The 26,997-nt window shown below is 44.2% G+C and overlaps 2 protein-coding genes across 2 annotated transcripts; both read left to right on the forward strand.

The window, feature by feature from the left end:
- Nucleotides 1-5,359: 5,359 nt before the first annotated feature.
- On the forward strand, nucleotides 5,360-20,201 carry DOHH (deoxyhypusine hydroxylase). Its single transcript, XM_060785189.2, has 5 exons — nucleotides 5,360-5,713; nucleotides 10,541-10,846; nucleotides 14,306-14,382; nucleotides 16,288-16,525; nucleotides 19,100-20,201. Exons 2-5 carry the CDS (start codon nucleotides 10,573-10,575, stop codon nucleotides 19,417-19,419), a joined length of 909 nt encoding a protein of 302 aa, XP_060641172.2. The 5' UTR covers nucleotides 5,360-5,713; nucleotides 10,541-10,572; the 3' UTR covers nucleotides 19,420-20,201.
- A 79-nt stretch (nucleotides 20,202-20,280) lies between these two features.
- SMIM44 (small integral membrane protein 44) lies at nucleotides 20,281-25,705 on the forward strand. Its single transcript, XM_060785187.2, has 2 exons — nucleotides 20,281-21,457; nucleotides 23,617-25,705. Exons 1-2 carry the CDS (start codon nucleotides 21,274-21,276, stop codon nucleotides 23,811-23,813), a joined length of 381 nt encoding a protein of 126 aa, XP_060641170.2. The 5' UTR covers nucleotides 20,281-21,273; the 3' UTR covers nucleotides 23,814-25,705.
- Nucleotides 25,706-26,997: the final 1,292 nt, after the last annotated feature.

Raw genomic sequence — 26,997 nt, forward strand, 5'->3', positions numbered from 1 at the left:
GCTGTAGTTGCTGGTATTTATAGTTAACCTACAATCAAAGAGCATCCTGAACCCCACCAACAATAGAATTGGGCCAAACTTCCCACACTGAACCCCCATAAAAGCACACGACTCTTCTGACATCTCCTTGTGACCCCCAGGTTGAGAAATGCTGCCTTCAGGCCATCCAGTCCCAACTCCTGTGTATATATGTGGTTTGTGCATACATCACAATGGGTTTTTTTTTTTGCTTTTAAAGTCTCTCCCACTGTGTTGTTCAGTGTTTTTATTAGTGATGGTCACTTGTTGGTCTGATAGGTGTATTGTGTCCAATGTGACGGTGCGAGTGGCGCCACCTATGTATAGAACTGTTAGTTGTAAGATTTAGAGTGTTTGTTGTTGTTGTTCATTCGTTCAGTCGTCTCCGACTCTTCGTGACCTCATGGACCAGCCCACGACAGAGCTCCCTATCGCCCGTCACCAGCCCCAGCTCCTTCAAGGTCAGTCCAGTCACTTCAAGGATGCCATCCATCCATCTTGCCCTTGGTCGGCCCCTCTTCCTTTTGCCTTCCACTTTCCCCAGCATCATTGTCTTCTCTAGGCTTTGCTGTCTCCTCATGATGTGGCCAAAGTACTTCAACTTTGTCTCTAGTATCCTTCCCTCCAGTGAGCAGCCGGGCTTTATTTCCTGGAGGATGGACTGGTTGGATCTTCTCGCAGTCCAAGGCAGTCTCAGAACTTTCCTCCAACACCACAGCTCAGAAGCATCGATCTTCCTTCGCTCAGCCTTCCCTAAGGTCCAGCTCTCACATCCGTAGGTTACTACAGGGAATACCATGGCTTCGACTAGGCGGATCTTTGTTGCCAGTCTGATGTCTCTACTCTTTACTATTTTATCGAGACTGGACATTGCTCTCCTCCCAAGAAGTAAGCGTCTTCTGATTTCCTGGCCACAGTCTGCATCCGCAGTAATCTTTGCGCCTAGAAATACAAAGTCTGTCACGGCCTCCACATTTTCTCCCTCTATTTTCCAGTTGTCAATCATTCTTGTTGCCATAATCTTGGTTTTTTTGATGTTTAGCTGCAACCCAGCTTTTGCGCTTTCTTCTTTCACCTTGGTTAGAAGGCTCCTCAGCTCCTCCTCGCTTTCGGCCATCAGAGTGGTGTCATCTGCATATCTGAGGTTGTTAATGTTTCTTCCAGCCATTTTCACCCCAGCCTTGCATCCATCAAGCCCCGCACTTCGCATGATGTGTTCTGCATACAAGTTGAAAAGGTTGGGTGAGAGTATGCAGCCTTGCCGTACGCCTTTCCCAATCTTGAACCAGTCTGTTGTTCCGTGGTCAGTTCTTACTGTTGCGACTTGGTCCTTGTACAGATTCCTCAGGAGAGAGACAAGGTGACTTGGTATGCCCATCCCGCCAAGAACTTGCCACAATTTATTATGATCCACACAGTCAAAGGCTTTAGAATAGTCAATGAAGCAGAAGTAGATGTTTTTCTGAAACTTCCTGCCTTTCTCCATTATCCAGCGGATATTGGCAATCTGGTCTCTCGTTCCTCTGCCTTTCCTAAACCCAGCTTGAACATCTGGCAACTCTCGCTCCATGTATTGCTGGAGTCTTCCTTGCAGGATCTTGAGCATTACCTTACTGGCATGAGAAATAAGGACCACTGTATGGAAGTTTGAGCAGTCTTTCGCATTTCCCTTTTTTGGTATGAGGATACAAGTGGATTTTTTCCAGTCTGATGGCCATTCTTGTGTTTTCCATATTTGCTGGCATATGGCGTGCATCACCTTGACAGCATCATCTTTTAAGATTTTAAATAGAGTGTTGTATCATGCTTAATCCTGCCCCTTTTTACTTTGCTTATGTATAGTTGTATGGATTGGTTGCTTGTAGCTGTCAATCAGTACTGTTTGGCTCCACCTCTTCCTGCAAGAGGGGAGAACTTCCTTTTTCTTCTTCATTCTGCTATCAGAGTTCGTACCAGATGGACATGAGTAAAAGACTTGATTCTAAAGGACCCTGATTTAAGTTACCTCTTAGCACCAGTTCTGACATCCGCCGGGAAGTGGCAGCCAATAGCGAAAGGACCAAGGCAGAGACATCTCCAGCTCATCCCGTTTGGGTATCAGCCAGCACGTCAACGACTTAAATTCAGACATAGTTTTCTAAGATCTACAGAGACACTCGCTGGAACGCCTCAGCAAATGAGAGTCCAAAAGTGGCAGGCTCAAACCCAGCACCTCAACCAATGGCTGATACCAAATGAGAGACTCCCCCCTGGGCACACAGAAGACTGGGCGACTTGGAAGGCGCTGAACAGACTGCGCTCTGGCACCACGAGATGCAGAGCCAACCTTCAGAAATGGGGCTACAAAGTGGAATCCTCGACATGCGAGTGTGGAGAGGAACAAACCACTGACCACCTGCTGCAATGCAACCTGAGCCTTGCCACTTGCACAATGGAGGACCTTCTTGCAGCAACACCAGAAGCACTCCAAGTGGCCAGATACTGGTCAAAGGACATTTAATCAACTATCAAACTCACAAATTTTGTATTTTGTCTGTTTGTTTGCTTTGTTCTGTTAGAAATGTAATATAATTGACTGGCTGCCCTGACACGAGAAATAAAATTTTAAAAAAACCCAGTTCTGAGGTTTTTTCCCCTGGGACTCATGCTTTATGTCCAGATCGTCCTGGACAATTATTGAGGAGACCCAGGCGCCTTCAAGCCAGTTCTTTTGGCACCAGAGGAAGATCCTGAATCTTCAAAACATAGGCCATCTGAACTGGGGTTGTGGTTTTCTCCGGCATTCACAGCCATTGAGGAAAGAGGAAACTTGGTGAGGCTTCTTAGCTTCAAACCCCTTGGACCCAGGGCTAATTGAGACTGTAATGTATGTTTTCCTTCACCCCTCTAAAGTTTTCCAGCTCGTTGCTTTGAAGAAATGACTTTGTGATAAATAAAACTTATTTTGAGCTATTTACAGCGTTTTGGGTTTTTGGGAGTTCCAGTTTCCTATAGGAGGGCAAGAAGCAATCCCCTGGGGGAAAGATGCCATGTTCATCCCTCCTTTATTGAGAATAATAGCCCCCAGGCGCGACGGCACACCAAATTTGGTGTCAATTTGTCCAGTGGTTTTTGAGTTCTGTTAATCCCACAAACTGACATTGAAGCCAAGCACCCCTCCCCCCCAGAATGGGGGATGGTGACTTGTAGTCCTGCAAAGGGCAAGGGCACCATACTGCACAGTAGGGGGTTAAGTCTTGGTCACATTGCCAAGGCACTGACAACAACAAGGACCCCACAAGGCTTTTGGGAAATGGCTGGATCTTGGGACTTCTACCCTTCGTGAGAGTTGTAGTTTCCCAAGGACCAAAGTGTGAATCAGTTGCAGCACAGCTGGGGTTTCATCTGCCAGCCTTCCCAATGATCATGGACTCTCTGCCTGCATGTCTTGGACTTCAGTACATACTATCTCCTTCATTAACTTTCCTCAAAGACCTTTTAAAACATTGGACTTCAGGCTTCTTCATGAAAATTAATCCTCTTATTAAATATACTTGGGATGTGGGACAAAGATGGGGTTTCGTTGCTATGAAATGCTTATGATTTGAATGTATGTATCTTGCTATGAAATATCTTTTGTCCCCTTTACCCTTGCCCTTTGCCCCAAAAAGGCGACCAGGAAAAACCACTCAGTGCCCGAGGGGGCTGTTGTTCCCTCGAAACCAACCTTATCACAGACTTTTGCATGGACAATAGCAACTGGAAATTCTTTGTTTATTTTCTGAGTTGGTCTGGTAAACAGAAAATTTCTCTGGTCACATTTTAATTTAATCACAAAGGGGTGAGACTGGCCCCAGGGATCTTCTTGCCCGGCTCTGTTTGTTTCATCCAAAAACCCATCAAAACCAACACACCTTATCTGATCCTGGAAGGGGAAGACTTGAATCAAATGATTATCCCAAATCACTGATCCATCACAAGAACAAAAAAAAAAACTAGTTTCCTTGGCTGGCTGATCCCTCGGGCACAGGACAGTGGAATGTCATCATTATTTATTTATTTATTTATTTTATTTGCTGCATTTGTTGACCGCCGTTCTCAGCCCTAGGGCGACTCACGGTGGTGTACAACATATAAAAACACAGTTTACAATAAGCAATAGCACAACAGATTATCAACATAACTATCAATAATACAACAATCATATAATTACACTAAATCATCCGCGCCGTTTCATCGAAGAATCATAAACCAATCTCGTAATCCATATTCCGTTCCAGTCGTCATTGCCAATTGTTGTAGCACTTAATTAAACGCCTTCTCAAATAACCATGTCTTTAGGCTCTTGCGGAATGACATAAGGGAGGGCGCCTGTCTGATGTCTACAGGGAGGGTGTTCCACAGCCGGGGGGCCACCACCGAGAAGGCCCTATCTCTCGTCCCCGCCAGTCGTGCCTGTGAGGCAGGCGGGATCGAGAGAAGGGCCTCCCCAGACGATCATCCTCTCTGGACACAATGTCCCTCTTCCGTCCTGCCTCCCTCTCCCTGATTTGCTAAGGAGCCGAAGAGGGAGGGAGTTTTGAAACTTTCAAACCTGTTTTTTGCTATAAATATGCCTCTGATCAATGTACTGATATGCTTGCATGTGAATGATCACTGCAATTGCATCCGCTTCAGCTGAATCGCTCATTAAACCTCGATGCCTCTTCTTCGCCTTGGCAAGAGTCTCATTTCAATTATTATTATCATTAATATTAATAAAATAGCTGGAATCAGGCTTCTCTGACGGCTCGCCAAGGTCATGGGCCCTGTTTGGAGCGGTCCTGGGGGTCTCTCTTACTGGGGAGACCCTCCTCAAGTCCGTATTGACGTCAACATTACATTTTTATTGATATACACTAGCCGTCCCCTGCCACACATTGCTGTGGCCCAGTCTGCTGATCTAGAAAACAAAGTAATGAGAAAGTGTTGGTTTCTAATATATGTAATTCCTTTATGCTTGTGGGTAAGCAGTATTTCTTGCTGTTTCTTTGTCAGTGTTGATGTGGAGAGTGTCTGGTTTGCCTACACTGGAACATGCAACATATTATTGTCCTTCTTTAGGGGTCCCTTTCAAATCTATGATACTATATCTCTCTGTGTGTAAATCACATATATCAATCTATCTCTATGGCTGGATGGCTCTTTGTCAGGAGGGCTTTGATTACATTTTCTTGCCCTGGTGAAGGGAGTTGGACTGGATGGCCTTCAGTATTTTCTGTTAGTCTTGGGGGTTCTGTGTGGGAAGTTTGCCCCATTTCTGTCGTTTGTGGGGTCATCGACGTGTGGGAGGGAAGGGTTACTGACGCAGCGTTACCTATCCAGCCGCGCATGCGCGCGGAAAGCCTCGCGCTCTGTCAGCGGCATCGTCCAACCTGAGAGAAATTAGAACAACGCGCCGTTTTAAAGTCGCCCGTTCTGAAATATTCTAATTCTTCTCTTTCTGTATTCGTGAAGAGGAGGAGGTAGGAGGAGAAGGAGGAAGAAAGGGGTGGCTTCCATTCAGGCATATATTATAACACGCACACCCCTACATCCATTTGGTTTCTTCCGTCCAACGTGCCAGCAGGCGGCGAGTGCGCAGGCGCAAAGGCTGCTGAAGTTGCTCATCCATCCGTTTGGTTTCTCCCATCCTTCAGGCGGCGAGTGCGCAGGCGCAAAGGTTTCTGACGTTGGGGTGAGTTGAAAAAGGACTTTTCTTCACTTTTTCGACTATATATAACAGCTATTAATAATAATTAATAAAGGCTTAATATATAATCAATATAATATTATAGCAATATAATAATATAATATGAATATACTTACTTAGGCGATCCCTCGTAGACCTCCAAGTTCGATGTCCTGGGGGTGGGTCCGTAGGTGGCTGTGGAGCCCTATTCTTGATCTGTATCTTCTCCCACAGTGAGGGCATCAGTTTCCAGGTGGAAGGCAGTCTCGGTTGGGGTTGACTTGACGCACCTTCCTCTTGGCACGTTTCTCTCTTTCACCCTCCATTGGTGCCTCTTCAAATTCTGTAGCACTGCTGGTCCCATCTGACCTCCAACTGGAGCGCTCAAGGGCCAGGGCTTCCCAGTTCTCAGTGTCTATGCCAGAGTTTTTAAGGTTAGTTTTGAGCCCATCTTTAAATCTCTTTTCCTGTCCACCAACATTCCGTTTTCCGTTCTTAAGTTCAGAGTAGAGCAACTGCTTTGGGAGACGGTGGTCGGGCATCCGGACAACGTGGCTGATCCAGTGGAGTTGATGACAGAGGACCATCGCTTCAATGCTGGTGGTCTTTGCTTCTTCCAGCACACTGACATTTGTCCGCTTGTCTTCCCAAAAGATTTTCAGGATTTTCCGCAGGCAGCGCTGATGGAATCGTTCCAGGAGTTGCATGTGACGTCTGTAGACAGTCCACGTCTCACAGGCATAGAGCAGGATTGGGAGGACAATAGCTTTATAGAAAAGCACCTTGGTATCCCTATGGATGTCCCGGTCCTCAAACACTCTCTGCTTCATTCGGGAAAATGCTGCACTCACAGAGCTCAGGCGGTGTTGTATTTCGGTGTTGGTGTTGACTTTGGTGGAGAGGGGGCTGCCAAGGTAGCGGAAATTATCAACGTTTTCTAATGTTACACCATTAAGCTGTATCTCTGGCACTGGAGAAGGATTGCCTAGTGACTGCTGGAAGAGCACTTTGGTTTTTTCAGTGTTCAATGAGAGGCCAAGCTGCTCCTATGCTTCTGCGAAGGTGTTTAGAGTGGCTTGTAGATATTCTTCTGAATGTGCACAGATGACATTGTCATCAGCATACTGGAGTTCTATAACAGATGTTGTTGTAACCTTGGTTTTGGCTTTCAGTCTGCTGAGGTTAAATAGATTGCTGTCTGTCCGATAGATGATTTCCACTCCAGTGGGAAGCTTCCCATCAACAAGATGAAGTATCATAATGATGAAGATGGAGAATAAAGTTGGGGCAATAACACATCCCTGTTTGACGCCTGATTCCACCTTAAATGGGTCACTTTGGGAGCCATTGCTGTCCAAGACTCATGTCATCATGGAGGAGCCGCAGGATGTTCACAAATTTGTTTGGGCACCCGATTTTTTGGAGGATGGTCCAGAGAGCGCTGCGATTCACTGTGTCGAATGCCTTTGCAAGGTCAATGAATGCCATGGACAGAGGTTGATTTTGTTCCCTGTATTTTTCTTGGAGCTGTCGTGCAGTGAAGATCATGTCCACGGTTCCTCTGGAGGGGCGGAAGCCGTTCTGGGATTCTGGGAGGGTGTCTTCTGAGAGGGGCAGAAGGCGGTTTGCAAAGATTCTTGCGAGGATTTTCCCACCGGAGTTTAGAAGGGAGATACCTCAATAGTTTCCGCAGTCTGTTCTTTCCCCCTTTTTGAAGAGGGTGATGATGGTGGCATCCTTGAATATTTTCACGATATGAATATATCACCAATATAATATTGATAATAACTGTTAAAGGGTTAATAGTGTATCAGTATAATATTACCATATCAATATCATAGTGTAATATGATTTCAATATGATATTCACCCATTAACAGCTAGTAATAATAATAATACTAAGAGGTTAATATCATTTCAATATAATATTATAATGATATTATATCAATATAATATTAGGAGCCCCCGGAGGTGCAGGACTGAAGACCGACAGGTCGGAGGGTTATTTATTTTATTTATTTCATGCATTTCTACCCCGCCCTTCTCCCCTTGAAGGGGAACTCAGGGCGGCCTCACACAAGCACCGTACGATGCTATCAACATGTAAAACAGTCCAAAATACTTTAAAAACATTTAAAATCATTTAAAACACATTATACAATTCATTAAACAGTAAATTAAACAAGCCAGTTAAAACCAAATCCAAGGGAGCAAATGAGCTCCCACTGTCAGTTCCAGCTCCCCATGGATGATTTTTACACAAGGATGATTGATACACAGGGATGATTTTTAAAATGCACCAAATAAAAGGTGTGTGTGTGTGTGTGTGTGTGTGTGTGTGTGTATATATATATATATATATATATATATATATATATATATATGACACACTATTTATTTATTGATATCCCACTTTACCTCTCCATACGGAGACTCAAAGCGGCTCACAATCAAAAACATTACAACTTCAAATATACAATTTTAAAACAGAATATCATTATATATTATTAGGAGCCCCCGGCAGCGCATTGGGTTAAACCCTTGTGCTGGCAGGACTGAAGACCAGCAGGTCACAGGTTCGGATCCAGGGAGAGCGCGGATGAGCTCCCTCTATCAGCTCCAGCTCCTCATGCGGGGACATGAGAGAAGCCTCCCACAAGGATGGTAAAATATCAAAACATCCAGGCAGCCCCTAGGCAACGTCCTTGCAGACCAGTTCTGTCACACAAGAAGCGACTTGCAGTTTCTTAAGTCGCTCCTGACACAAAAAAATTATATCTCACTAATATAGTATTGATCCTTTAACGGCTAGTAATAATAATAATAATTGCTAAGGTGTTTGTTTATTTTATTTCATGTTCTAAAGCATTGCATAAAATAAATAAGTTTAAAAATGATAAAAATAGTGGGAGCACAAGCAACTAAATAATTTTTGACCAAAACTGGGCAACAGTGACTGCATTGTCTCTAGTTTTAAGCAGTTCTTACTCTGTGCACGAGGCAGGGCATGTTGGCAACAATAAAGGTGCTGAGTTATTTATTCTGCTCCACAATCGCACATGGTGGAGGTTTCTTCTAGGCAGGGCCATTTTACCAGGTTGTCTTTTGATCTGCCCACTTTGCTTCTGAGTCTGTTCAGGGACTTCCATGTTGCACATTCTTGATTTGCCCCTGGTGGAAGACCCTCATGGGGGGGGGGGGCATCCAGTTGGAATTGCCTGGGTTAGCTGTCCAGAAGGATACTCTTGCTGTTGCTGGAGGAATATTTGGAGGAATGGTAGTTGTCATAAAGCTTTTCCTTGATTTGAGTCTATTGGGAGGAGGCTTCTAGCCATGCAGTGAGTGGCTTCCAGAGTGTTCAACCTTATTTATCTCGCAATTGGCAGCAACGTCCCATCACACATTCCATTATGAGAGAAAAGTAGGCTAGGAATCCTGCAAATAATAGGGAACGGAAGGCGTTTTTTCCGGTTTTGCTGCAATATTTTGGGAAAGGCAGCCAAGGAGCGACTTCCAAAATGCTTCATCTCAGCAACATTTGCTTCCCAAAGGTGTCATTTCTCTCCCTCATAAATAGAATAATAGGCGTCTTGAGATAATTAAACACAGTGAGCAAACATTTAGATGGAGTCTCTTCTTCTTTCTTTTCTCCATGCTCCCTAAGCTGGTCCTCACAGGGATTCATAATAATAGTAATATCGAAATGCATTTTATTATATGTATTTATAGAATTTTTACAATGTTTATTGTGGTTTTTTTATGCTGTAACCCACCTCAAGCCACGAGGAGAGACAAGTAAGAAATTATTATTAGTTTCTTAATGTTTTATATTTTTATTATTATTAATATTAATATTAAGAACGCTAATCTGGCTGGCTAATTGCAACATTCACACTTGCTTCAAACAGACAAGGGTTCTTTCTCCCATCCTGGACATTATTCCACAGGGTTTATATATATATATATATATATATATATATATATATATACATACTCCACTTACTTCACTACCTCTATGCAGAGGCCCTCCTTGATTGACTTTTCATCTGCAAGGCGACTCAATACCAATCAGGCTCACGAATGGCAACATTCACACTTGCTTCAAACAGAAAAGGGTTCTTTCTCCCATCCTGGACATTATTCCACAGGGTTTTATATATATATATACTCCACTTACTTCACTACCTCTATGCAGAGGCCCTCCCTGATTGACTTTTTATCTGCAAGGCGACTCAATACTAATCAGGCTCACCGATGGCAACACTGACACTTGCTTCAACAGACAAGGATTCTTTCTCCCACCCTGGACATAATTCCACAGGGATATATACACTCCACTTGCTTCACTACCTCTATGTGGATACCCTCACTGATTGACTTTGCAGCTGCAAGGCTACTGAGTGCCATTCAGGCTTGCTATTTGCAACAGATGAGGGTTCTTTCTCCTACCCTGGACATTATTCCACAGGGATATATACCCTCCACTTGTCTCACTGCCAACAGAACCTCTGAGGATGCTTGTCACAGTTGCAGGTGAAACGTCAGAAGAGAATGCTGCTGGAACATGGTCATACAGCCCGAAAAACTCACAGCAACCCAGTGATTCTGGCCATAAAAGCCTTCAACAGCACACTCCTAAATCCCTTTCACAAGGATTACAACGTCTTTTGGTCAAGATACTATACCCATATTGATTCGGCTCTGAATCGCATTGATCTTTTTCTGCTGCCATGTCACATACTTAGCTCATGTTCAGCTTAAGGTCTACCCAGACTCTGAAATCTCACAAAAAGTGTGTCATGTTCACATGTTCACTGTCTCTTTTTCTTTCCAGCTTGGAGAGTTGGCTCCTTCTGTCCGCCCACCATGGTGACAGAACAGGAAGTTGAGCAAATCGGGCAGGTGCTGGCGGACCCCCAGCGGTCACTAACAGCCCGCTTCCGGGCACTGTTCACCCTCCGCAACGTGGGAGGCCCCGCAGCCATTGAATGGATCGGCAAGGCTTTTGCGGATGATTCTGCGCTCCTCAAACACGAGCTGGCGTATTGCCTGGGGCAGATGCAGGACGAGCGGGCCCTCCCCATCCTCGTTGCCGTCCTCCAAGATCAGCGCCAAGAAGCCATGGTCCGCCACGAAGCCGGTGAGAAGAGGCAGGGAGCGTCGGGCATGGCCGGAAATCCGCCTATGCAAAGAGGCCCATGCACTCCCCAGTTGAGCCCAACTCCAAGGCCCGGGGGGTGGTTCATCATAACTGTTAAAGGGTTGATTCCATACTGTTATAACATTATAGCATTAATATTATAGCCATATAACATAATATTGTGTTGTTCATTCGTTCAGTCGTCTCCGACTCTTCGTGACCTCATGGACCAGCCCACGCCAGAGCTCCCTGTCGGCCGTTACCACCCTCAGCTCCCTCAAGGTCAGTCCAGTCACTTCAAGGATGCCATCCATCCATCTTGCCCTTGGTCGGCCCCTCTTCCTTTTGCCTTCCACTTTCCCCAGCATAATTGTCTTCTCTAGGCTTTCCTGTCTCCTCATGATGTGGCCAAAGTACTTCAACTTTGTCTCTAGTATCTTTCCCTCCAGTGAGCAGTCGGGCTTTATTTCCTGGAGGATGGACTGGTTGGATCTTCTCGCAGTCCAAGGCACTCTCAGCACTTTCCTCCAACACCACAGCTCAAAAGCATCGATCTTCCTTCGCTCAGCCTTCCCTAAGGTCCAGCTCTCACATCCGTAGGTTACTACAGGGAATACCATGGCTTTGACTAGGCGGATCTTTGTTGCCAGTCTGATGTCTCTACTCTTCACTATTTTATCGAGACTGGACATTGCTCTCCTCCCAAGAAGTAAGCGTCTTCTGATTTCCTGGCTACAGTCTGCATCTGCAGTAATCTTTGCACCTAGAAATACAAAGTCTGTCACGGCCTCCAAGGTTTCTCCCTCTATTTTCCAGTTGTCTATCATTCTTGTTGCCATAATCTTGGTTTTTTTGACATTTAGCTGCAACCCGGCTTTTGCGCTTTCTTCTTTCACCTTGATTAGAAGGCTCCTCAGCTCCTCCTCGCTTTCGGCCATCAGAGTGGTGTCATCTGCATATCTGAGGTTGTTAATGTTTCTTCCAGCAATTTTCACCCCAGCTTTGCATTCATCCAGCCCCGCACATCGCATGATGTGTTCTGCATACACGTTAAAAAGGTTGGGTGAGAGGATGCAGCCTTGCCGCACGCCTTTCCCAATCTTGAACCAGTCTGTTGTTCCGTGGTCAGTTCTGACTGTTGCTACTTGGTCCTTATACAGATTCCTCAGGAGAGAGACAAGGTGGCTTGGGATGCCCATCCCACCAAGAACTTGCCACAATTTATTATGATCCACACAGTCAAAGGCTTTAGAATAGTCAATGAAGCAGAAGTAGATGTTTTTCTGAAACTCCCTGCCTTTCTCCATTATCCAGCGGATATTGGCAATCTGGTCTCTCGTTCCTCTACCTTTTCTAAACCCAGCCTGAACATCTGGCAACTCTCGCTCCATGTATTGCTGGAGTCTTCCTTGCAGGATCTTGAGCATTACCTTACTGGCATGAGAAATAAGGGCCACTGTACGGAAGTTTGAGCAGTCTTTCGCATTTCCCTTTTTTGGTATGGGGATATAAGTTGATTTTTTCCAGTCTGATGGCCATTCTTGTGTTTTCCATATTTGCTGGCATATGGCATGCATCACCTTGACAGTATCGTCTTTTAAGATTTTAAACAGTTCAGCTGGGATCCCGTCGTCTCCTGCTGCCTTGTTGTTAGCAATGCTTCTTAAGGCCCATTCAACCTCACTCCTCAGGATGTCTGGTTCTAATTCATTCACCACACCGTTAAAACTATCCTCAATATTATTATCCTTTCTATACAGATCTTCTGTATAGTCTCGCCACCTTCTCTTGATCTCTTCAGCTTCTGTTAGGTCCCTGCCATCTTTGTTTCTTATCATACCAATTTTTGCCTGAAATTTACCTCCAATGTTTCTAATTTTCTGGAAGAGGTCTCTTGTCCTTCCTATTCTGTTGTCTTCTTCCACTTCCATGCATTGCTTATTTAAAAATAGTTCCTTATCTCTTCTGGCTAACCTCTGGAATTGCGCATTTAACTGGGCATATCTCCCCTTATCCCTGTTTCCTTTTGCTTTCCTCCTTTCTTGGGCTACTTCCAGTGTCTCAGCAGACAACCATTTTGCCTTCTTGGTTTTCTTTTTCTTTGGAATGTACTTTGTTGCCGTCTCCTGAACAATGTCTCGGACTTCTGTCCATAGTTCTTCTGGGACTCTGTTTACTAAATCTAGTCCTTCAAATCTGTTCTTCACTTCCACTGTATATTCGCTAGGAATGTTAGTGAGATCATATCTAACTGGTCTGTGTATTTTCCCTGATCTCTTTAGTTTTATTCTAAATTGGGCAATAAGAAGTTCGTGATCTGAGCTACAGTCAGCCCCAGGTCTTGTTTTCACCGACTGGACGGATGTCCGCCACCTTTGGCTGCAAAGGATGTAGTCAATCTGATTTCGGTGCTGACCATCTGGTGAGGTCCATGTATAAAGCCGTCTTTTAGGTTGTTGGAAGAGAGTGTTTGTTATACACAGCGAGTTTTCCTGGCAAAATTCTATCAGCCTGCGTCCCGCTTCATTTTGTTCTCCCAGACCATGCTTGCCTGTGATCCCAGTTGTCATTTGACTTCCCACCTTGGCATTCCAGTCTCCTGTAATGAAAATAATGCTTATATCCATATGACATAATAATATGAATATCCATGTTATAATATTAATATTATATCCCTATAACATTATAATATTAATATTATATCCATGTAATGTTATATGTCCATATAATGTTATATTAATGTTATATCCATATAACATAATATGTATCCATATAATGTTATAATATTTATCTCATATAACATATTAATACCCATATAGTTATAATATTAATATTACAGCTATATGACATATTATTTATATCCATATAGCATTAATAATATATAATTATAACAATATTAATATCCATATAATGTTATAATATTAGTATTACATCCATATAACATTATACTAATATATTATTTTAACATATTACTATATCATATAACATAATAGTAACATATCCATACTATATAATATTAGTGTAGCCATATAACATTACATTATTAATATTCTATTAATATAATAATGACCTGTTAACAGCTAATAATAATAATACTTATTGTCTTTTACAGTTGAAATAGCAAAAAAGTGCTTATTAATTTTATATTTATTTACACCTTGCCTTTATCTCTTGATTAAGACGACAAAATCAATGGTTATTATTACTGTATTTTTTATTCTAAGATATATATATATCCCCCCTTATAGCCATCTCTTAAAATGGGGTGCATCTTAGAATCACAAGTGGGTTCTTTTAATATATTTGAATGCAGTATTTTTGTATTTATTTACATTCCGCTTTTATGTCTTGATTGAAACGCAAAAAGTAATGGTTACTATTACTGTACTTATTATTATTTCTATGTATAAGATTTCCAGGCATTTCTTTCATTGCTGTATTGTTGCTGTTTTTTTATAGGGGAGGCATTGGGAGCTATTGGGAACCCCAAAGTCCTGGACATCTTAAAGCAGTATTCCGACGATCCTGTAATTGAGGTATCATCATTAATGTACAGGCTCATAAAATCCTAGAGTTCGAAGAGACCTTTTGGGCCATCCAGTCCAACCCCATTCTGCCAAGAAGCAGGAAAATTGTATTCAAAGCACCCCCAAAAGATGACCATCTAGCCTCTGCTTAAATGTCTCCAAAGAAGGAGCCTCTACCACATTCTGAGGCAGAGAGTTCCACTGCTGAACAGCTCTCACAGTCAGGAAGTTCTTCCTAATGTTTGGGTGGAATCTACCTTCCTGTAGTTTGAAGCCATTGTTCCATTGCGTCGTAATCTCCAGAGCAGCAGAAAACAAGCCTGCTTCCTCCTCCCTATGACTTCCCATCACACAAATATACCTGGCCCTCATCATGTCTCCTCTCAAACTCCTCTTCTGCAGGCTAAATATGCCCAGCTCTTTAAGCTGCTCCTCATAGGGCTTGTTCTCTAGCCTTTAGAAGTATCCGTTTGCTTATACAGCTAAGACACATGAGTCCTATACTCAATTGCATTTATTTATCTATATATCTGTTTCTATATCCATAATAAAAGTGAAAATATATATGTATATGTGTGGCTGGGGTGTCCACTTAGACAGGTTCCCACTTCCACAAACAGCTATAGTTCCCACTAGTCAGGAGACATCAAAGGCCCTCCCTCCAATGACACTGCAGGTTATAGTGAGCGCCATAAACATTTACAATAGCCCTGCCAATGTTCTCCACAAACACCATACTGCCCACCTCCCAAGTGAAGACTTTGATATGGGACAACAATTTCATCCTAGATTGTATGGGTTTTCTCCACCAGGGACATCCCAGTGTTTCTGACTCTCTCAATTCTTGTGGAATTTGTATGACCCCGCCCACTGCCTCTTCCTTAACCCTTTCCTATCCATTTCTATGACACACAACAAATAGGGGAATTGATCAGCAAGTGAACATACTAGAGAGGTTTGGGGAGAATTCACTATGATGTATAGGAATTGTAGGGTCTGGGATGTGTAGTTCACCTGCACTCTGAACTCCACCAATGATGGACCTGGAACTAACTTGGCACACAGAAGCCCCATGAACAACAAAACATACTGGAGGTCTTTGGAGGGTTTTATAGGAGTTGTAGTTCACCTGCATCCAGAGAGTACTATGAACTCAAACAATGATAGATCCAGACCAAATTTGGCATGCATACCCAATATGCCCCCATTTGAATATTGTTGGGTTTTGAGAGGAATTGCCCTGGACATTTTGGAATTGTAGGTTCTGGGATTTATAGTTCACCTGCAATCAGTTAGCACTCTGAACTCCACCAAAGATGGAATTGGACCAAACTTGGCACACAGAGCCCTCGTGAGCAGCTGGAGGGCTTTGGGGGAGTTGTAGTCCACCTACATCCAGAGAGCACTGTGAACCCAAACACCAATGGATTTGGACCAAACTTGGCACATTACTGGGGGTGGGGGGGAAATTGACCTTCATTTCTGGGAGTTGTCGTTCACCCACAACCAGAAACACTGCAACCTCCACCGATGATGAACCTGGACCAAACTCGGCACACAGAACCCCCATGACTAACTCAACCTACTGGAGGGGTTTGAGGGGACTGACTCACAATAGTGGGAGTTGTAGTTTACCCTACAGCCAGAGTGCACACTGAACCCCACCAATGATGCATCTAGAGCAAACTTGAAGTACTGATGGAGTTTCAGGGGGTTGACCTCGCATGATGCGAGTTGTAGTTCACCCACAACCGTATGCATTTTGTACAATTTAAAAACTGACTTTTTCAAATAATCCGGGCAATGCCAGGGACCCAAGCTAGTTATTATATTTTTGTAGCCCTGTGTCCAAAAATTGACCCATACCTTTTCCAGTTTGTATGAGCAAAGGCACCTGTTTTCCATTCACCTTAGGTCGCAGAGACGTGTCAGTTGGCCGTAAAGCGGATGGAGTGGCTGCAGGCACACAGAGGTGGGCCCGTTGCGGGGCCATACCACTCTGTGGACCCAGCGCCCCCGTCTGAGGAGGCCGACGTGGGGAAACTGAGGCAGGTGCTGCTGGAGGAGTCGCGGCCGCTGTTTGAGCGCTACCGGGCCATGTTTGCACTCCGCAACGTGGGAGGAGAAACCGCCGTCTTGGCCTTGGCGGAGGGTGAGTCTTGCGCAGATGATAATAATAATAATAATAATAATAATAATAATAATAATATACTTTCTTTTTACCCCATCTCATCTCCCCGAGGGGACTCAGGGCGGTTTCCAACAAAAGTATTAAAATGGTGAACGTTCAGTGCTGAAATCGAAACAGTGGATAAAACAATCTCAAAATAAACTTATAAAAGTAAACAAAAATACATAATTGAACTTACATAAACATAATATAACTCATCACACAATTTCCACAGGCTGAAGTAGGTGTCCAATATGTAGGCGAGGATATATATAAAAGTGTAGTAGTCTTCCTCCTCTCCATTCTTCTTCTTAGGCGATCCCTCGTTGGACGAGTAGGATAGTCTTCCAGGATCAATATTCTTGTGGGTCTGTAGGTGACTGTGGAGCCCTATTCTTGACCTGCGTCTTCTCCCACAGTGAGGGCATTGGGTTCCAGGTGGAAGGCGGTCTTGGTCGGGGTTGGCTTGATGCACCTTCCTCTTGGCACATTTCTCTCTTTCACCCTCCATTCGTGCCTCTTCAAATTCTGCAGCACTGCTGGTCACAGCTGACCTCCAGCTGGAGCGCTCAAGGGCCAGGGCTTGCCAGTTCTCAGTGTCTATGTCAGAGCTTTTAAGGTTGGCCTCCTTTCCATATGCTAAGGTGCATAAGTGAGTTTTTTTTTTTAAGGAGAGGAGGATGGGGGTTGTTTTTATTTCTTTAGGGAGTGAGTTCCAGAGACTGAGAGCGATTACAGAGAAGGCCCTTTCTCTTGTTCCCACCGACCGTGCTTGAGACGGGGGTGGGACCGAAAACAGGGCCTCCTCCGCAGACCTCAGTGCTCATGCTGGTTTGTATATGGAGATGTGGTCTAGGTAATGACCAGCACTTTGTATTTATCTCGGAAGCAGACTGGCAGCCAGTGGAGCTGCCGCAACATGGGAGTAGTGCTCTCCTTGATTGGCGCTCCAGTTAGTAACCTGGCTGCTGATCTCTGAACCAGTTGTAGCTTCCAAACTATCTTCAAAGGTAGCCTCATGTAGAGAGCATTGCAATAGTCCAAACAGGATGTAACTAGAGCATGAACTACTGTGGCCAGGTCTGGCGTCTCAAGGTACAGGCACAGCTGGCCCACAAGTTATCATTGTGCGAAGGTGCTCCTGGCCACCACCAATACCTGGGGTTCCAGGGTCAGTGATGAGTCCAGGATCACCCTCAGATTGTGAACCTGTGTCTTCAGGGGGAGTGTGTGACCCTATCCCACACAGGTTGTATCCCCACACCCTGATCTCCTCCCCCCCCCCCCCCCCCAACCAGGAGTAGCTCCGTCTTGTCTGGATTTAATTTCAACTTATTAGCCCTCATCCAGTCCATTACTGATAACAGGCACTGGTTTAGGGGCAGGACAATATCCTTGGTATTTGGTGGGAAGGAGTAGTAAAGTTGGGTTGTCGTCAGCATAAGTTTGACACCAAACTGATCTCTCCCTATGGTTTCATGTAAATGTTAAACATCACGGGGGACAAAATTGAGCCCCGAGGGACCCCACAGGTCACTGGCCAGTGAGTCGAACAGTTGTCCCCCAGCTCCACCATCTGTGTACGGTTCTTCAGGAAGGACTGGAGCCACTGTAAAACAGTGCCCACAAGCCCCATCCTGGAGAGATGACCAAGGATACCATAGTTGATGGTATCAAAATCCGCTGAGATGTCCAGGAGAACTTGTAGGGACACGCTCCCCCTGTCTAGCTCTCTTAGTAGATTATCCAGCAAGGCGACCAATGCCATCTCTGTCCCATAGCCAAGCCTGAAACCAGAATGAAATGGATCCAGATGACTTTTATGGTTTGCAACGATTCGGAGGACTCAAAGGATAGGAAAGGGATTTTGTGGGATCTCAGAAGACAGTTTGTGGGGATGGAAATGGCATGGAAAGATGTGTTAATGAATTGCTTGCTAGTTCTCAGGATGTCAAAGAAAGAGAAAGCTTTTCCCATGACAATCCGTCGAGAGTTTGCTCCTGGGTAGAATGTGGAGGAGGAAGAGTTTGCGAGATAGAAAGGTTGAGATATCGGCAAGAGGGTGCAAAACAACAGGTTAGATTTTCCCAGCGGCTTTGGGATAAGCAAAAGCGGAGCAGGTGTACGATAAGTGATATCATGAGTAGGAATTAAGGCTTTAAGTGGGTCTCTTCCAGGCAGCATTGTTATGAGAACGTTGCTTTCTAAGAGTGAGGATCTCTCCAATGTTCTATCTTTGGATTTTTTGGGCCCTGTTCGTGTAACTGTTATTTCAAGTTTCAAGCTCCTGGGTGTTGCATCCTGTCATGTTATAGCTGTTTTAAATTCAGGTTTCTGCATTTTTGGATCTTTGTTCATGTCTTCATGATTTTTGCAAGTTCAGCAGCTCAGCAGTTCAACCCATTGTGCCACCACAGCCCCACATACCTGTATTAAATGTATTTGGCTATCTATAGATGTTTCTTTCTAATATTTTGTACCCAACAAAAATTATAATGAATAAAGATTAATGATGATGAGTACAACATAGTGACGCTCCCTGCTCTTTCCCCGCAGGCCTCAGGTGCGGAAGCGCCCTCTTCCGCCATGAAGTTGCCTACGTCCTAGGACAGCTGCAGCACGAGGCGGCCGTCCCGCAGCTTGTGGCCTCTTTGGAGAGCCCCACCGAGAGCCCCATGGTGCGCCACGAGTGTGCCGAGGCCCTGGGCGCCATCGCCAAGACCTCCTGCCTGGCTGCCTTGCGGGACCACTCCAGGGATGCCGAGCGGGTGGTGCGCGAGAGCTGCGAGGTGGCCCTGGACATGTACGAGCATGAAAACAACGCCAATGAGTTCCAGTACGCCGACGCACTTGGCCAGCTCAAAGCCTCGGACTGAGCACTGGTCCCCCCCCCCCCCTTTCCACACCTTTTGAAACATCCTATACTCCGTGGTCATATTCTCTTTTAAGTTATTACTTTTCTCTCGGTGAAGGGGCCTGGTGGCATCAAGGGTCCAAGAACACCATTTTGGTGATGGTAGCTATTTAAAACAAAACTTTTTTAGAGTTTGGCAACATCTCTTTTATGGACTTTTATGGTGGGCTTCCAAGTATTATATTGTAGCGTTTGCCAACATCCCTTTTATGGACTTTTATGGTGGGCTTCCAAGTATTATAATCCAGTCTGGTCACTTTTGTGGACTCTTGGGGAAAAGCTCATTGCCTTTCTGTAAGAAAACGGGAGATTTTCTGAATGCGATCATGGGCTTTGGGAACAATATCTCAATAGCTGGCAATGGGGAAATTCATCTATATGCTGCTATGGGCAAGTAGTAACTTCAGGAGCAATATCTCAATAGATGGCAGTGGGGAATTTCACTTGTATGCCACTATGGGGAAATAAGAGCTTAAAGTGCAATATGTCCATCGTCCATTACTATGGACAAGTAGTAACCTCAGGGGCAATCTCTCAATCGATACTAGTGGGGAGTTTCATCTATATTCCGCTATGGATGAATACTAGCAGTATCTCAAGAGCTTCCCGTTGCAAATGCATACAGTTTACAAAGCTTCCTCAGCTACTCGTTCTTCCAGGAGGAGATTATTTTGCCGGAAACTGTTTTCTTTGTTAAGCAGGGAAAGAAGGCAATGGGGAAAAATAAAAACTGCTCTTTCCCAATTTTCTTGAGTTTCCTCTTGTTCTGTTTGCAGGGCATCTCATCCCAGTTTCTGAGCTAAAATGAGCCATCGCATGCTCACCTACTTTTAACGTTGGTTTTTCGCACAAGAGAGAGCGCCATCTTTTAAGAGGAATTGGTACTCCCCTTGATTAATTTGAGTTACCCCTTTCAGTCACTTAATATGAAGGAGCCCCTGAAATTATTCCTATTGCAGAGCTGGCTTCTTGTTGTTCTTTTCCGTGTGACACCTTAATTTGTCTCCCAAGATGCATTAAAATCAGACATTGTTCTGATTAATATTGTTGGGTTACTGTGAGTTTTTCGGGCTGTATGGCCATGCTTGAGTGCCATTCTTTCCTAATGTTTCGCCTGCATCATCCTCAGAGATTTCTTCAGAGGCCTATTGGAAATGAGGCAAGTACCATCCACTTGCCTCACTTGCAACAGACCATTGAAGATGGCATTATTAACATATGCAGGCAAAACTTCAGAAGAGAATGCTGCTTAACATACAGCCTAAAAAACTCACAGTAACCCAGTTATTCCGGCAATGATAGCCTTCAACAACACATTATTATTATGCTTATTGCTATTATTACCACCTCTTTTGGAATGGAATTCCTGAGATTTGGTACGATAAATGTCTCCCCAATATATCCAGAAATAGTCACACTCTGTATGACAAACGACAGCTTTTCAGATACACAAATGAGGATTTCCAAGGCTTTCCAAAAGAGGAATTTAAAAAAAGCCTGTTTGCAAGCTTGCGGATGGCTTTGCCCGGCTTGATCTCTCATTTTTTTTAATTCTTGGCAAATGACATCTGGGATTGGTTTGGCCGTCAAAGCTTGCTTTCTGTCCCGCAAAGTGCTTTTTCCCTCAATCCTCTTAACTGTGTTTTTTTCATTTTTGTTTGTTCTAAACCCATTAATAGAGCCAAGCTGGTCCAGCTTGGCATATGTTGGGGGCAGAGAGGAAGCTCTGGGTTTTGTCTTCCTGCATCTATTGATGGCAGAGGTTTGCATCCCAGTATCTCCCTCCATTCCCAGTTAATTTCCCTCTGGCATTGCAATGGAGCTCCCTGGAGAAGAGGCGGAGGAGAGTGCTGCCTTTGCAGAATACCGGCCCCCATCCTTGGACTCTATCCGCCTCCCACGGTACGCCTTATACTTGGTGATGGCGGTGCTCATCGTCTTTGGCGTGGCCTACGCCATCGTGGGGCACCTCATCGACGACCTGGTCCACGACTTTGCCGGTGAGGGACTGAGAAGGGGAATGGGGGTGATGGCTCTTTTTCTCTGGGTTGCTATATTCCAGTAGCATTCTCTCCTGACATTTCACCTGCATCTGTGGTTAATGGCATTTTCAGATATTGTGTTGGCAGGGAGGCAAGTGGAGTGTATATATATCCCTGTGGAATGATGTCCAGGATGCAAGAAAGAACCCATGTCTGTGTCAAGCAAGTGTGAATGTTGCAATAAGGGAGCTTGGATAGCATTGAGTGGCCATGAAGCTGTGAAGTCAATCAGTGAGGGTCTCTGCGTGGAGTTAGTGAAGCAAGTGGAGTGTATATATTCCTGCGGAATAATGTCCAGGGTGGGAGAAAGAATCCTTGTCTGTCTGAAGCAAGTGTGGATGTTGCAGTTAGCCAGCTTGAATAGCATTGAGTAACCTTGAAGCTGCAAAGTCAATCAGTGAGGGTCTCTTTCTGGAGGTAGTGAAGCAAGTGGAGTATATATATCCCTGCGGAATAATGTCCAGGGTGCAAGAAAGAACCCATGTCTGTTTCCAGCAAGTGTGGATGTTGCGATAAGGGAGCTTGAATAGCATTGAGTTGCCATGAAGCTGCAAAATCAATCAGTAAGGGTCTCTGCGTGGAGTTAGTGAAGCAAGTGGAATGTATATATCCCTGCGGAATAATGTCCAGGGTGCAAGAAAGAACCCGTGTCTGTTTCCAGCAAGTGTGGATGTTGCGATAAGGGAGCTTGAATAGCATTGAGTGGCCATGAAGCTGCAAAGTCAATCAGTGAGAGTATCTGCATAGAGGTGGTCTGGCCTCTGTTGGCTGGAGGAACCCTCTCTGAAATGATGTCCAGTGTGGGAGGAAGAACTCTTATCTGTTTGAAACGAGTATGGATGCTGCAATGAGCAAGTTTGAATAGCATTGAGTGGCCATGAAGCTACAAAGTCAATCAGTGAGTGTCTTTGCGTGGAGGTAGTGAAGCAAGTGGAGTGTATATATCCCTGTGGATTAATGTCCAGGGTGGGAGAAAGAACCCTTGTCAGTTTGAAGAAAGTGTGGATGTTGCAATTAGCCAGCCTGATTAGCATTGAGTAGCCATGAAGCTGCAAAGTCAATCAGTGAGGGCTTTTGCATAGAGGTAGCCTAGTCTTTGTTGTCTGGAGGCACCCTCTGTTTGGGAGGTGTTCACTGGGCCTTGATTGTTAGCTGTCTGGAATTCTGCTCTGCTATGGCTGATTTCTCTGGTTGGAGTAGTCTGCAGTGCCTTCGACAATAGATTTTATTCATTTTCATGGTTTCCTCCTTTCTGTGAAATTTTTGACAGGCTTGTGGATTTCAGTGGCTTCTCTGTGTTGTCCGAGTAGTACAACATTTCTGAGTTCTCGAATGATATTCTGTGTCCAGGTTGGTTCATCTGTTAACACCTCCCAAACAGAGGGTGCCTCCAGGTAACAGGGAGCAGGCTACATCTATGCAGAGACCATCACTGATTGACTCTGCATCTTCATAGCTGCTCAATGCTTGTCAAGTTCGCTCGTTGCACCATTCACACTTGCTTCACACAGACAAGGGTTCTTCCTCCCACCCTGGACATTATTTCACATATATATAACACTCCACTTGCTTCACTGCCTGACGTTTCACCTACATCTGTGGCTGGCATCTTCAGAAGTTCTGCAGCAAGTAAGGCAAGTGGAGTGTATCTATCCCTGTGGAGTGATGTCCAGGGTGGGAGAAAGAACTCTAGTCTGTTTGAAGGAAGTGTGAATGTTGCAATCAGCAAGTTTGAATTAGCATTTGAGTAAGCCAGATGTGTTTGCAAAGTCAATCTGTGAGGGTTTCTGCATAGAGGTACTGAAGCAAGTGGAGTGTTTGTATATCCCTGTGGAATCATGTCCAGGGTGGGAGAAAGAACTCTTGTCTGTTTGAAGCAAGTGTGAATATTGCAATGAGCAAGGTTGATTAGCATTGATTAGCCATGAAGCTGCAACGTCAATCAGTGAGGGTCTCTGCATAGAGGTAGTGAAGCAAGTGGAGTGTATGTATGTGGATATATATATATAATAATACTAATAATACTAATAATACTAATACTAATAATAATAATAATAATAATAATAATAATAATAATAATAATAATGGGATTTCCTTGACACCCTTTTTTTCCCCAGACTGGGCTTTCGGCCCCAAAATGGAAGAGAAGAAACCCCCGAAAGAGGACAGAGAACAAGACCGGAATGAAATGGGATCCATCGAAATTCCCTTGGATTGGCAAGGAGAGGATATATTCTTAATGGCAGAGGAAAGCGGAGATGGCCACCTTCCTCGCCTCTTGCCCGGATTTCCCGGGTCCAGATGGGGAAACTGAAGGGGAACCCAAATACAGCAAACTCAATGCGAAGACAAATACGTTATTGCTTGGAGGCACCCTCTCTTTAGGTGGTGTTCACTAGCACTTGGTTGTTTGTTGTCTGGAGTTCCTCTGTTTCTGAGTGGTGTTCCTTTTTTACTGTCTCGAGTCTCAGAAACAGGGGAACTCCAGACAGCAAAAAACCAAGTGCCAGTGAACACCACCCAAACGGAGGGTGCCTCCAAGCAACAATTGGTAGGCTACCTCTATGCAGTACAGTATTTTACTGTTTTGTTATTGTGTTTTGGTTTTACTTTATTGTAATATGCTGTTGGGCTTGGCCTCATGTAAGCCGCCCCGAGTCCCCATTGGGGAGATGGTGGCGGGGTATTAAATAAAGTATTATTATTATTATTATTATTATTATTAGAATCATAGAGTTGGAAGAGACCTCATGGGCCATCCAGTCCAACCCCCTGCCAAGAAGCAGGAATATTGCATTCAAAGCACCCCTGACAGATGGCCATCCAGCCGCTGTTTAAAAGCCTCCAAAGAAGGAGCCTCCACCACACTCCGGGGCAGAGAGTTCCACTGCTGAACAGCTCTCACAGTCAGGAAGTTCTTCCTAATGTTCAGATGGAATCTCCTATTATTACTCTCTCTGATTGACTTTGCAGCTTCATGGCTACTCAATCCTATTCAAGCTTGCTCATTGCAACATCTACACTTGCTTTGAACAGACAAGAGTTCTTTCTCCCACCTGGGACATTATTCCACAGATAGATAGATTGATTGATATACATACACACACACACATACTCCACTTGCTTCACTGTCTCTATGCACATACCCTCACTGATGGACTTTGCAGCTTCATGGCTACTCAATCCTATTCAAGCTTGCTAACTGAAACATTCACGCTTGCTTCACACAGGCAAGGGTTCTTTCTCCCAACCATGGAGATTATTCCACAGATATGTGTATATATATGTATATGTATGTATGTGTGTGTGTATATATATGTGTGTGTATGTGTGTGTATATGTGTGTGTATATGTGTGTGTATATATATATATATACACACACACACACATGTATATATATATATATACACACACACACACTCCACCTGCTTCACCACCTCTATACGGAGATCCTCGCTGATTGACTTTGCAGTTTCATGTCTACTCAATCCTATTCAAGTTTACGAACTGCAACATTCACACTTGCTTCAAGCTTGCTCAATGTAATATCCGCCTCTGCTTCAAACAGACAAGGGATCTTTCTCCCACCCCAGACATTATTCCACAGATAGACAGACAGACAGACAGACAGACTCCACCTGCTTCAGTACCTCTATGCAGAGACCCTCACTGTTTGACTTCGTAGCTTCATGGCTACTCAATGCTATTCAGGCTTGCAAACTGCAACTTTCACACTTGCCTCAAACAGACAACTGTTCTTTCTCCCACCCTGAACATTATTCCACAGATAGATAGATAGATAGATAGATAGATAGATAGATAGATAGATAGATACACACACACACACTCCACCTGCTTCACTCTCTCCATACAGAGATCCTCGCTGATTGACTTTGCAGTTTCATGGCTACTCAATGCTATTCAAGCTTGCTCATTGCAACATGCACACTTGCTTCAACAAACAAGGATTCTTTCTCCCACCCTGGACATCATTCCACAGAGGGTGCCTCCAGGCAACAGAGGCCAGGCTACCTCGATGCAGATACCTTTCACCAGTTGACTTTCCAGCTTCATGGCTACTCAATCCTATTCATGCTTGCGAACTGCAACATTCACACTTGCTTCAAACAGACAAGGGTTCTTTCTCCCACCCTGGACATTATTCCACAGGGATATATATATATATATATATATATATATATATATATATATATCCCTGTGGAATTATATATATATATATAAATCCCTGTGGAATTATATATATATATAAATAAAAATGTAATGTTCGTTTGTGGGATTAACACAATTCAAAAACCACTGGATGAATCGACACCAAATTTGGACACAATGCACATATCAGGCCAACGAGTGACCATTACTCAAAAAACACAAAAACACAGCAGAAGGGAATTAAAAAGCCAAAAAACAAAAGATACATTACAACACATGTGCAAAACCACATATATATACGCAAACACACATGTCACAGGTTCAAATCTGGGGCATGTTTGCCCCAGCTTCTGCCAACCTAGCAGTTCTAAAACATGCAAATGTGAGTAGATCAATAGGTACCGCTCCGACGGGAAGGTAACGGTGCTCCATGCAGTCATGCTGACCACATGACCTTGGAGGTGTCTATGGACAACACCAGCTCTTCGTCTTAGAAATGGAGATGAGCACCACCCACCAGAGTCGGATATGACTGGACTTAATGTCACAGGAAAACATTTACCTTTACCTTACACAAATATATACATACACATATGGACAGATTGGGCCACAGCAATGCCATCCCCTGCCACACGTTGCTGTAGTCCACATGGGGGTTCTGTGTGGGAGGTTTAGCCCAATTCTATTGTTGGTGGAGTTCAGAATGCTCTTTGATTGTAGGTGAACTATAAATCCCAACAACTACAACTCCCAAATGTCAAGATTCTATTTCCCCCAAACTCCACCAGTGTTCACATTTGGGCATATTGAGTATTTGTGTAGAGTTTGGTCCAGATCCATCATTGTTTGAGTCCACAGTGATCTCTGGATGTAGGTGAACTACAACTCCAAAACCAAAGGATATTGCCCACCAAACCCTTCCAGTATTTTCTGTTGGTCATGGGAGAACTGTGTGCCAAGTTTGGTTCAATTCCATCATTGGTGAGGTTCAGAATGCTCTTTGATTGTAGGTGAACTATAAATCCCAGCAACTACAACTCCCAAATGACAAAATCAATTTTTTTTGAGTGAAGGACCTACATTGGGTTGTTAGGTGTCTTGTGTCCAAATTTGGTGACAATTCATCCAGTGGTTTTTGAGTTCTCTTAATCCCACAAACGAACATTACATTACTTGCCTCATTGACAACAGATTTCGGAAGATATCAGCAACAGATATGAGTGAAACATCAGGAGAGAATGCTACTGGAACATGGCCATATAGCCCAAAAAACTCACAGCTACCCAGTTGTAAATATAGTCAAGACGTCTTGAAATATCGGTGTTGTC

This window comes from Anolis sagrei, chromosome X, assembly GCF_037176765.1.
Source record: "Anolis sagrei isolate rAnoSag1 chromosome X, rAnoSag1.mat, whole genome shotgun sequence".
Lineage (NCBI taxonomy): Eukaryota > Metazoa > Chordata > Lepidosauria > Squamata > Dactyloidae > Anolis > Anolis sagrei.